Here is a 13,053-nt window from a genome sequence, read left to right on the forward strand (position 1 = left end):
GACAGTAGTACTGCAGTCAGTCATGCACATACCAGTCCTGTACTGGCTGTAGTCAGTCATGCTGACATGCCCGCAGTAGGCTGTACCGTACTGGCACTCTTACCCATGAAGAACATGAAGTCACTGACTCAGGTAATTATTTTATTTGAAGTAATACTAGTACATATTGTTGGCCGGGTATTGCCACTGATTGTGCAGTCATTGGCGTGTTCTTTTTTAGAAACGCACCTGGGCTTACCCATGCACACACATACACATATGCATACAGTGCTGCGCAATGAAATCCGATAGCGTCACTCAAGTTTGTCACGCCACCCTGCACCATGTACCAGTACACCATTCCAGTGTTCGCAGGTCTAGGGCTGCACAGCGACCGGTGTGGCGTTCACTTGCTTGATCGGATTTCATCGAGCAGTGCTGCAGTACATATTACACACACACACACACACACACACACACACACACACACACACACACACACACACACACACACAAACACACACCGAAAGTCCGAAACACAACTAGTAACTAATAGCATGATTCGATACCTGGCTAAGCGAAATATACAACATGAGCAGAATTACCATTGCAAAACCATTTTCCTTTCTTTCACCAAGTATTAAGTTTCATCCAGTTCATGGACGAATATTGTAGGACGTGCTACCTACATCATGTACATGTGATCTCATGCAGCAATGTGTATCATTCTATTTATAATTGAGCAATCTCTCTCTCTCTCTCTCTCTCTCTCTCTCTCTCTCTCTCTCTCTCTCTCTCTCTCTCTCTCTCTCTCTCTCTCTCTCTCTCTCTCTCTCTCTCTCTCTCTCTCTCTCTCTTGGTTTACGACTCGTATGCTTACATGCTTACATTGTTGTCCATTTCTTGATTTGGGCACACATTAACTCTCATAGAGCCTAGCTACTCAGAGGGCCTCCTATGCATGATACTCACCGTGTTACAGCTACAATAACACAGAACCGAGGCATTCGAGATGCAGGATTGCCAGTTCCTTACTGAGCGGCAGTTCAACTCCATGCAGTCCTGCGCCTCAGCTCTTCCACCAGGCAGTGAGTTAGGGCAATGCAAGTACTGTATTAGTAGTAGATCTACCTCAGTGCATGTACAGGTTGGAATAGGAGGAGGCTATAGAGTATAATTGATATTAGAAGGCTTAGATAGCACCTATACTAGGCTATAAGTGACTCTAACTTTATAAGCAGTAATTCACCTCAGTGACGTGTCTATGTCAAAGTATGCATGCATGTGTGTTATTGCCGCTAATGCCAGTAATGGATATCAAACTATCTTGCATGATATGACCAGAGGGAAGATAGACCTGCATCATAGGTGTGGGGTATCATCTGATCATAATATTTCCGGTAGCAGCATGGGATATCACTCTGTCACCTCCTGATGATAACTGATTACAGAGATAGCGTTGTCCGGTACATCCGTGCTAGCCTGTGCCGTCTCCAAGATCCCTGCGGTAGATCATGGCACGTGTGCCTTTCACCGGATCCAGCAGACCTAGTACAGTAGTAGATCTACCTTTGGCCTAGTCCTAGCCTAGGTTGTGAATGTGAGTGATCCTGCCACGCACATGAACTGACTGTATACATGGTATAGCCTATGTACTACTGCTAGGTAGGGTCTACGTAGATCAGATTCTAGTATTTCTACACCCCTCAAGCGCTCACGTGCTGCCCTGGTTTTATTAGTGTAATAGTGGGTTGACAGTTGGACGTTCACGTGCAGGACATAACAGGTCTTTATTTTTCCGTTTTCGGCTTTAGTTTTGCATACACATCATCATTATTAGGGCTCAAACGGTCACGGTTTTACCCCTAACGGTTAACTGCTAAGCTAACGGTCGGTTTAACGGTTATAACCTATAAGCCACGGCAATCCTGCGGACTCTTTTTTAACCGTACATTTGACTATACTCATTCAAAAAATCGGTACCCTATTCAGTACAACGCACACATGTACATTCTCTTGCATGCTCATTCATACATACTCTCACACCAAGAGGCCAGATATGACCGAGTTGACAGCCCAGAAATTGCCTACGCGTGCGACAGCCTGCGAAAGTGCATACTTTGCAACGACCTGATACTTGACAAATTGACTGAAAAGTTACTTGCATGCTCATTCACACATACTCTCACACCTAGAGACCAGATTGCCATGGCTGGCTAACGCCCCCTCCTTTGCATTGGCTGCTGCCATTGGACGGTGAAATAAAAAAAATAAAAATATGACCGAGTTGACAGCCCAGAAATTGCCTACGCGTGCGACAGCCTGCGAAAGTGCATACTAGTACTTTGAAACGACCTGATACTTGACAAATTGACTGAAAAGTTACTGCGTAACCGTTATCTTTATCGGTTAAAGGGGAAGTATACCCTAAAATCAAATTTTCACCAGTTGTAGTCTTCTGGGTGCTGAGTCGAATGGTCTTGGTCCGAGGAAGCTGCGACGCTCCCTTCCTACTTGAATCCCAATCGAACTCGCGCACTTCCACCGAAACTGGGTGACTGCGCCCTACTAGATGGGGATTTGTATGCAAAATGTCACTAAAAGCGCCATTTCGTTCTTATAAAAGCACGGATGACCGCGATTGGCCCATATGTTGTAGTCTTTTGGATGCTGAGTCGACTGGTTTTGGTCCGAAAAGGCTGCGATGCGGCGTTCCTCCTTTATTCCCAATCGAACATGGTTGAACAAGTGGTCACGTGCTCCTGGGTGCCCAAATCACCTGGTCACCGCGCCAGCAGGCGACAACTTTCACACCAAGGTTCAACTCGAGTTCAACTCGAGTGACAGGACTGCACCCAAAAAAGGTCAAACACGCTAGTAAGTTGTACCCTGCAGGCACGGTGACCAGGTGACTGGTGTACGCAGGAGCACGTGACCGCTTCTTCAACCATGTTCGATTGGGAATAAAGGAGGAACGCTGCATCGCAGCCTTTTCGGACCAAAACCAGTCGACTCAGCGTCCAAAAGACTACAACATATGGGCCAATCGCGGTCATCCGTGCTTTTATAAGAACGAAATGGCGCTTTTAGTGACATTTTGCATACAAATCCCCATCTAGTAGGGCGCAGTCACCCAGTTTCGGTGGAAGTGCGCGAGTTCGATTGGGATTCAAGTAGGAAGGGAGCGTCTCAGCTTCCTCGGACCAAGACCATTCGACTCAGCACCCCGAAGACTACAACTGGTGAAAATTTGATTTTAGGGTATACTTCCCCTTTAACCGTTAATTCTTCGTAACCGGTCTGCAACCGGTTAATCGGACTAACCGTTTGAGCCCTAATCATTATCATGCTGGAGTACTAGTACTTAGTAGTAGTAGTAGATCTACGTGGAGAGATCTCTAGCGGGCACACAAACATCAAAGACGGTGGTTCCATACTCCAACTTCCAAGTACGTTTACGATGTAGCTAGTTGTTTGCTTGTTTGTACTTTGTTGTGCTGTCACTCAGACGAGTCAGACTCAGAGGTACCTGCCACATTCCTCAGAAGGCAGAATGGAACCGTTAGCGAGGAGGTTACCGTTATCAAAACATCCGAGCAGGTGTCTTTGAACGGGCTGCTGTGCTGATCGAAACATACGAACGACTATATTGGTACGAATATCACTTGAGCAGTTCAGTTCTATTCATCTCGGAAGCAGTTGGCTTTGATTTTGCGGTGTCCTGTTTTGTTGAAATCGCCGGAGTATTGCTCTTATTTTACGGTGTTTGAAGCCATTACCAGTACCCCTAGATTGCTAGCCGTCGTTAGTGAGTGCGGCCCGAGAAAGGGGGAGTGAGATGGCGGGTGTTTCTACCAGTACTAGTAGTACATGTATGTATACACTGCAGCGGTCGCTACTGATCATGGTGGTGATGGTGATAGTAGCTAGTCACAGTGCCACTCTGTGCAGTGGTCAGCACACGTACGCCGTGACGTTTCCCTGCACCGTGCACCCGGGCCAAGCCACGGTGGTGAACATCGCCCTGTTCGGCGGAAGCGGTGACGTTAGCGTGCATGCCGAACTGCAGGCAGTCGGTGGAAACCCTCTGGGAGCAGCAGATGTGACGATCGCTGCACGCTCCGAAGCGCAAATATCTGTGCCTACGCCCGAGAGTATTAAGACCGGGTCATCCTTGATGCTTGTAGTGACAGGTACCGGTGGGCTGACATTCACCAACAAGACTACGGTCATGGCCGGCAGTAGCTTCTCTATCTTCGTACAGACCGACAAGGGCGCCTATCGTCCTGGCCAGACCGTGCGTATGCGTGTAGTCACTGTGCAGCCCGATCTAAAACCGTACAGCAAAACGTTCAATGTGCACATTGCTGATAACAGTAAGAATCGCCTGGCTCAGTGGCTGAATGTACAGCCTGTGAATGGGATATGGAGTGAAGACTTCCCCATCTCCGAATATCCACCACTGGGTAACTACACCATAGAGGTGAACGCTTCCACAGCTCAGACAAGCACCCAGTTTGAAGTGCGCGAGTACGTCCTGCCGAAGTTCACCGTCTCTGTATCGACAGTGCCCTACGTTGCCAATGATGAGAGCTCGGACATCGTTGCCTTCATCAGTGCTCAGTACACGTACGGTAAAGCTGTCGAGGGAACTGCCAAGGTGGAGCTGTTTCTCAACAATGTCTACCAGTATTGCAGTGGAAGGAGCAATCCGAGAATCAGCCGTCAAGTGACACTCACTGCTGGCAAGAACGCTTCAGTCACGCTGACCAGGGCGCAGTTCAACAGTCTCTTCTGCTCGTCGTATGGCTTCGGCCAGTACTACCGAGGCTACCAACAGCTGGTGGTTAATGCTAGCGTCACCGACCTTGTCACCGGTGAGACGCGCCACTCTAGTAGCTCTGCCGGTCTCTACTATATCTCCAGGCAGATGGAAGTGGATAGCAGTGTGTCGCCGGCCAGCTTCAAGCCCGGTACTAAATACCCATTGCGTATCTTAGTTAGCACACCGGACAAGAAGCCCATCAGCGGTGCCAGTGTCGATATTCGAGTGTGGAGAAGTGCGGACTCAATCTCCACCACCACATTGCTATCGACAAACGGTGTAATCAATCACCTCATCGATGTTCCGAAAAGCAGCGCACAATCGAGCATGAACATCCGAATCTCCCCAACTGGGAATACCGACTACTACCAAACTATACGTTTCAACCCAAGTCGAGCTTTCACTACCAGTGGTTCCTATCTGCAGCTGTCTGCTTCCAAAGCAAACTATGCTACAGGCGAGACCGCTAGCTTTACTGCCACGGCCATTGTTGACTCGAGCAAGACTATCTTCAGCAAGTTAGTGTATACAGTACACTCAAGAGGCACATTGGTTCATCGCGGCACCGTGATTCCAACTGCTGGGTCGATGGTAGCGTCGTTCAGCTTTGCCATCACGCCAGCAATGGGTCCATATGCCAAGGTTCTTGCGTACTATGTTGCTCAGGGAGAATTTGTGGTTGACTCACTGTCGGTGGGGGTGAGTGGCGTGTTTGAGAACAATGTCCAAGTGTCGTTTGGCCAGGCAGAAGCTCGCCCCAATGACAACGTCACACTGACTGTGTCTGCAGAGGCTGGTTCAACTGTTGCAGTGTCCATTGTTGATCAGAGTGCACTTCTTGTCCGGCAAGCAAACACCATAACAGCGAGTGGTGTCAGTGAGGAGCTTGCCCAGTACGACAAGAGTGGCCGACCTGTCTACTACGACGGCCCTGTCTGGGCGCTTGCCGAGCCAGCCATCTGGAATCGCCGCCGTCGTCGCCGCACTGTACTACCAGGCCCATGGTACTATGGTGGTGCTACCGCTAGCTCTGTACTTCACAATGCCGGCATGTGTATCATCAGTGACCTGAATGTGCCAAAAAGCAGGTACAGCAGCGTGCCCAACTATCTCCCAGGTGGTGGCGATATCCAGTTCGGTTTGGATGTGCAAGAGACTGCGTTCAGTGGATCTGGCTCATCAAACACTCGGACGGAAGTGGGTGAATCACTTGCCGTACCAGACCACACCCGTGACTTCTTCCCCGAGACCTGGCTGTGGGCCACTGCGAATGCATCGGCCAGCGGCACAGCAGAGTTTGAGACAGTCGTTCCCGACTCTATCACATCGTGGGTGGCAAGCGCCTTCGCTGTGTCACCGAGCAAGGGCATGGGTGTAGCACCGTCAACTGTCAAACTGCGGGCTTTCCAGGAGTTCTTCATCTCGCTCAACCTGCCGTACTCTGTGATACAAGGCGAGGAGCTTGTCCTCCAGGTCAATGTGTTCAACTACCTGGACACCAGCCAAGAAACACTGGTCACATTAGACTCCACGCCCAGCCTGAAGGTAACCGGTGCCAACGCTGGACAAGCAGCTAGCAAGACTATTACAGTCCTGGCAGGGAAAGCACAATCAGCCTTGTTCATTGTCAAACCGACCATATCTGGTCGTCTTCCGATCACCGTCACAGCCCGTGCTGGTTTAGCTGCCGACCGTGTCATTCGCCAGCTGCTCGTTGAGCCAGAAGGTGTTACAAAGTCCTACTCGCATGGTGTATTCATTGACCTGACCAACACTGGCTCGATGACAGAGAAACTGCTCGTATCACTTCCTACCGAGGGCTTAGTTCCTGGCTCAGCGCGGGCGGTCATTTCAGTCGTTGGCGACATCATGGGGCCAGCACTTTCCAATCTGGACAAGCTCTTAACCATGCCGTATGGCTGTGGTGAGCAGAACATGATTGCCTTTGCACCTGACGTCTTCATCACACGCTACCTCACCGCCAGCAGAATGACCACGGGCAGCATACTTGCCAAGGCCAAGCGCTTCATGATGTCCGGCTATCAGCGTGAGCTGCGCTATTGGCGCAATGACTACTCGTTCAGCGCCTTTGGAAAGCGGGACAAGGTCGGCAGTCTGTGGCTGACTGCGTTCGTCGTGAAATCCTTCTCACAGGCCTCGCCATACATCTACGTGGATCCCACTGTCATCTCCAAGTCACTACAGTTCATCCTAAGACAGCAGGCCAGCGCTGGCTCTTTCCAGCAAGTCGGCATGGTGCATCACTCCGGTTTGAAAGGTGGCCTACAAGGTGATGTTGCCCGCACGGCCTACATCCTCACTGCCTTGATCGAAGCTCGCAATGCTCAGGTTCGGCCTTCAGCTTCTCTCACCAGCGCTATTTCTTCAGCACAGTCGTATCTAGGAAGCCAGCTGAGTCTTGTGACTGACAATTACACACTTGCGTTGAGTGCCTATGCCCTGAAGTTGTCGGACAGCAGCCTAGCATCGCAAGCCCTTACTCTTCTGTTGGCACGTGCGGACCGTACGGGAGGAACACTGAGTTGGCAAGATAGCCGTAAGAAAACAGTGACTTCGAGATGGCGTTCTCCGTACTACCGCGCCCCGTCGGCCGATGTGGAACTGACGGCCTACGGTCTACTGGCACTAGTGCTTCACAAGCGCATTGCCGATGCCTCTGCGGTTGCTCGCTGGCTTTCGTCCCAACGCAACTCATACGGTGGATTCGACTCCACACAGGATACTGTTGTTGGTTTGCAAGCACTGGCTGATTTCGCCATGCTGGTCTCTGCCACACCACCAACCATGAACATCAATATAGCCTCAGAGGGCGGTGCATCGGCATTCTCACAGTCGTTCAGTGTGAACAGTGTCAATTCATTGGTACTGCAGCAGACGGAAGACTTCCCAGTACCGTCCACTCTTGCCCTCAGTGCTACCGGGTCCGGCACGGTCGTTCTCTCTATTGCGGTGTTCTACAACCTGTACACCGATGACGTCAATGCCTACACTATGGATACGGACTGCTCGCTGTGGAAGCAAGGCGAGAGACTCGGCGCTACTTGCAAGTACTGCACACGTGCTGCTGCCACCACCTACGCAGACACGGGTATGTCACTGCTGGAGATTTCCCTGCCGTCCGGTTTCAATGCTGACATGGATACGGTCAGCCAAGCACTGTCCAGGGAACCCATGGTCGGTCGGGTGGAAACGCCGGATCGTAGAGTCATCTTCTACTTGGATGAGATCGGAACATCGGACACATGTCTGACGTTTGATATATTGCAAAGCCTGATTGTGGGCCATCTGCAGCCGAGCGCCATTCGTACCATCAACTACTACTCTCCGGCCGTTAGCAATGCCAGGCTGTACAACGTGAGTGCAGAGGTGATCCCGCTTTGCTGTCAGTGCCCAACGTGTGATACATGCTCCAGTGCCAGCACTGTCGACTGTCCGCAACTCAGTGCTCGGCCTACCGGCAGTGGCTCTGCCGCTGTGCGACCTGCAGTCATCGTAGTCACAGCTGTGTTCATGCTTGGTGGCCTTACCATGCCTGGGTTATCAATCTGGTGAGCGCCTTTGCAGCAAAGGTAACCGTAGCTTGGAGTGTCACCTTACGATGCATCTATGTACTGTCCACTCAATGCGCCTTGAAACCGGGTTCTGTCACCGGGTTCCGTGTAGACGAGACTGATTTAACAATGGCCAGTAATTGTAGCTGTTGCACTTGTACATCCATGTGACTGTATTTCCAGCATGAGCGGCATGGGAAGACCGTCTCACCCCCGGTGCCCCATCTCAGCCGGGTTCAGGTCCTGGGCTGACTAGACCGACCCTAGGCACACATGTGGCACTGTGTATTTTTTGTTTCAGATGTAGAATTGGAATGTTTCGTCTGGACTGTCTTGTCATGTTTGAACTGAGCCTTACAGAGTTTAGAGACTATCTTTTGACCAATATCTGCTTTTATTGTTTTAAATTGAGCACCCATACTTATGTGCCCACCTAAATCCCTTCTACCATTGCCGCTTAGCTGGCACCCGCTGGGCAGCCTTGCTGAATATTTGCACTTGACGCCACTAATCCACCATGGCACCTGCACATTGAATGAATGCCACTATGGAGACTTGAACTAGTCACTTACGAGCCGCGGCAGTACCGGGCCGACTGCATCAACAATAGTTATTCTATGCGGATACAAGGTTGTCATCATAGTGTTGCCGGGCACAGCCTATTCTCTTTACTACTATACTAGTTTGATTTTTGTGACGTTCTGGGCATCATGCGGCCCAGAGTTCAACGGTTTGGTTGCTTACACTACACTGCGGCACTTCCTGCATTTCATAATGTTACTGAATTATCGTGCTGCCGCGTGATCACATTATTATGATTCATCAGTAGCACATCGGTACAAGACCATCGTCATATCGTGACACTGTGTGCTGGCTAGATGTTGGGCTGGGATGGTGTCACACTACAGTCATGCTATTTGCTGGCCCGGAACGGTGCCGCGTTGGCTTTTGTAGGCAGCCTCACGGTGGGGTTCAAGTTGTATATAATTATATAGTAATGATCATGTGATACACGGAGTTAATCACTGAGTCGAAAACTGAGTCACCGCTGAGGTCTGAGTTAGTGAACTCTTATACTTATACGGTTGGTGTAAGCACCTACGGAAGAGATCATGAGCCTGATCTAGCTGAGTCAGCCCAGGATAATTACACATTTATTTTTTGATTCACTGCCTAAGTAACCTGGGAATGTGTACCGGGTTGTTTGCAAATCTAGTGATTTTGCATGATCTGTATCATCGGGCTGAGTCCGAGAGGCCCGGCCCAACAGGCAACACTGTTCACATTCACTGTCCTGAATCAGGCCACTCTTCGCTTTCGGCAGAACTTCAAAATTTAGTACATGTATTCTGTACCATGCGTCAGTAGTAGGTTTGCACTACAATGCAGTGAAGTACGAAGTGGCTATTCCGATAACATTGGATTGAAGCATATTCTACCTCAGTATGTTAGACAAATAAGCAATTTCCATACCTGCACAAACACTGACACTTATCATCCGGGAACACTTCTTCTCTGCACCTAACTAAGTATTAGTTTCTTCCTAAGTCATAAAACTAACTATTACTACAGTATACCAGGTATACTGTACTTGCATAGACAGCTAAGTACAGGCGCCTCGGAAGTTATGGTCCGTTTGGCCAATTCTAAAATTAATAATAATTATTATTATTATAATCATTGCCATGACAGCGCGAGCGCGTCATGAAAGAGTCGCTTTGCATTATTTGTACGGGAAAAAGCGAAATGCACGTTCGACATATCTGACAAGGAATATTTTTTTACTCAAGTGCTTTTGAGAGATCAGTCCTGCTATCCTGTCACTTATTGTCACTTGCTGAAGCAGAACGCTACACGTACAAGTCTTGTTAGCTTTGCTTGATAGACATTGGCTCAGAACAATGCCAAACTTCTGTGTCTCCACTAGTCTACACGTTGCGTGGCCACTCATCTTGAAAATGGATTTTGAATTATGAGCATTGCCACCACTGGGCCAGAGTATTCTCTTCAAATCAGTTCTGCAGCGACTACGCCGTCATGTGAATGAGTAGTCATGCTGCGTTTTTATGTCCTTGTCTCCCTTTGCGCCTTTATTGGCCACCGTGCTCATGGAGAAGAGTGGTGCCTCGGTGGATGTGGCCATTGCCACAACGTGACGACGTCGGATCTGTTCGTTGAATTCAGTACTGATACTATTCCAGGAGGTAAAGTATGACTATGGGTATTGTGATGGGTTGGAAAAACTCATATTCATAATGAGCGATGTGTTTGTAATGTAATGCATCTGCTCTGGTGCTAATGCCAGTATGTGATATATAAAGCATTTTGAATTTTGTCATGATTCTGAAAATGACTAGACTAGATGTAAGTCTACAAATTTACAGCAGGTGTTATTTTCAGCCTCCACGGGTTGAAATACGTTTCGGCCGCATTACAATTTCAGCCTATACCGCTGGTGTCTGCATACCCTGTCACACTGTACGTCCTTGCAAATATATATTTCAGCCGCAACGAGTTTTAGGCCGCGAAGTCGCAGGCCGAGCCGAAAACATACGTGGCAGTGTATTATGTGCTGAATATCCGTTGGTTTTCAGTAGTACAGAATTTCGTTCATGATAGCTTCTGAAGGCCGGCGCCCTCAGTGCATACAGAACATTGCATGCAGTGTGCATGTTGATCCGATGCGACCGGCGCTACAGCACATAAATGAATATGATTGTGTACTATAACTATGCGTACTCCCGGCTGTCTGGCCAGCGCCCTGGGGCCGCTTGACCTCCGACCGGATTTCCATGTCCACGACCGTAGATGTTAACATGTGCATTGTGGATCATCATAGGTAAACGTTGTCAAAGAAACGTGTTGTGCAAGAATGGACTCGGATGGAGGGCCAAGGATAAATTTATAGAAAAGAAAAAAGGATAGCGTAACTTGCAGTTCCTTGGTCCTTTTTCTTTTCTATGAACATGTTGTGGGCTGCCTTTGATGTGAAAAACTTGTGAGCGTCTTCTAGGTTTGGTCTGGTCTCATAGCTCAGATGGTTAGAGCATTGCTCATGACAAGCAAGGTCCCGGGTTTGAGTGTCAACCAAGTACGTAGCCATCAAGAGTTAAAGTTAGGAAATTACATCCTGGCCACACAACACTTGCCGTGTGCTGCTGGGGACAATAAATCAGGAGCACAACATCGTCTGATCCCCGACTGCAATGTTGACATCCACCTTACCCACTGTATCGATCTCCTCGCCGTAATAAGTTATAAATTACATGCCTTCAACATACGGTTATGCGGACGAGATTGCTGTACGACGTTATTCGTTAGGATAGTCCTGGTCACACCTGTATCCATCAATCCTACGCATGGTTGTCCGTTAACCATCAGTATTATTGTGTAGCTGAGTTGAGCTGTTCGGTTACTGCATGGATAAATTGAATAGCACACCACATTGACAACCTCACAAGCTTCCAGTTGATGTCTTCTTTGTAGCAACTTGTGTTCTTCCGTGGTATGTTTTTCTTGTTTTTAGAATTCATAGTATCGTTCAAGGGGTACTATCGACTCCGTGTGCTTCATCAATACGTTCAACATCGCTTGATTTCGGCTGGCATTTCGGATTGGGAGTTTGGCGAGCGCAGCGCGTTAGTCGCACAACACCCGACTGACTTTGCTGTCGTAAAGGTAGGGTACCGCGGTCCCAGTTCTCATCTCTGTTCCCTTGCTACTGGTTGATACTGCAAGTACATGTACAGTGCTGGCCAAAGAAATCCAACCTCATGAATAAAGTGGCGGCACGTTAGAGTGCACGAACCAGTGGGTGTAGTGCTAGGGCTGCGCAGCGCCCGGCGCTATTTTATTCATGAGGTTGGATTTCTTTTGGCCAGCACTGTATTTATTTATTTGCAGCGGAAAGTGTCCTGATATGACAGAATTCTGCTTGATCCAGGGATGCGCGTTCGATCCACAGTATTTTGGTGCACGAAACAAATTGTCCGATCAATACTGGATTCCGTTTGGTGCAGGGTCTGGCAAACACAGGTGTTACTCTACCCCTTTCTACTACAAGTACAAGTACTGTGCAAGTACTGTGCTGCTCAATGAAATCCAAACACGTCGTTACTCAAGTACTAGCCCTAGACCTGTGAACACTGGGATGTGTACTGGCGCAGGGCGTAAACTTGACTCGCACGATTGGATTTCACTGAGCAGCACTGTAGTAGGGTCCTCTCTATGCTCTGTATTGTAGCACATCGTTACAGAATGGGAACGGGGTATGTGTTTGTGTGTGTGTGGGGGGGGGGGGGGGGGGGTCGGCTCTCTTTCGAAAGCTCCCAGATCCCTGTACTCCCTTGTGAGCACATCATCATACAGCTGCCTCTTGCCGTTGCCACTCAGTTGCTCCTACAGCTTGGTGGCTGTTGCCGTAGCCTGTGCGTAATCTCTGCTGGACGCCGGTCAGACTTGCCGATTTCTGCATCCCATGCCGTCTGTTGACGAATCTCCACTGGCCCAAGTTCCCCCACGTGTCAACACACTAGAACACAAACGCGGCTGCACGCAGCCCTAAAAACAGGAGCGCAGATAGCAGATCCACGCAGGCATGAAAATGCGAAATGCACGGCAAGTAGAAGTTACTAAGAATAAACGATAGAGCAAAATGGACTTATATGACGAAGGTAA

At 49.0% G+C, this 13,053-nt stretch overlaps 2 protein-coding genes and 1 long non-coding RNA gene across 3 annotated transcripts in view; 2 read left to right on the top strand and 1 right to left on the bottom strand.

Annotated features, from left to right (window-relative positions):
• Positions 1–120: 120 nt before the first annotated feature.
• On the bottom strand, positions 121–1,660 carry LOC135826793 (uncharacterized). The gene is made up of 2 exons (XR_010555334.1): positions 952–1,660; positions 121–417 (listed from the first exon to the last, which is right to left on the bottom strand). It is a non-coding gene; the product is annotated as an uncharacterized LOC135826793 (long non-coding RNA).
• A 1,607-nt stretch (positions 1,661–3,267) lies between these two features.
• On the top strand, positions 3,268–9,237 carry LOC135826799 (CD109 antigen-like). Its single transcript, XM_065339407.1, has one exon. The coding sequence runs from the start codon at positions 3,818–3,820 to the stop codon at positions 8,375–8,377; it is 4,560 nt and encodes a 1,519-aa protein (XP_065195479.1). The 5' UTR covers positions 3,268–3,817; the 3' UTR covers positions 8,378–9,237.
• Positions 9,238–10,168: 931 nt separating this feature from the next.
• Positions 10,169–13,053, top strand: part of LOC135826809 (membrane-bound transcription factor site-1 protease-like) — a 31,308-nt gene continuing 28,423 nt past the window's right edge. The window contains exons 1-2 of the mRNA XM_065339416.1: positions 10,169–10,580; positions 11,903–12,054. Coding sequence (XP_065195488.1) covers positions 10,430–10,580; positions 11,903–12,054 — 303 coding nt within the window. The 5' untranslated portion in view covers positions 10,169–10,429. The remainder of the gene's footprint in view (positions 10,581–11,902; positions 12,055–13,053) is intronic.

Source organism: Sycon ciliatum, chromosome 1, assembly GCF_964019385.1.
Source record: "Sycon ciliatum chromosome 1, ocSycCili1.1, whole genome shotgun sequence".
Taxonomy (NCBI): Eukaryota; Metazoa; Porifera; class Calcarea; order Leucosolenida; family Sycettidae; genus Sycon; species Sycon ciliatum.

Coding starts and splice junctions, on each gene's coding strand:
- LOC135826799 (XM_065339407.1), top strand. CDS start 3,818: ATGGCGGGTGTTTCTACCAGTACTAGTAGTACATGTATGTATACACTG.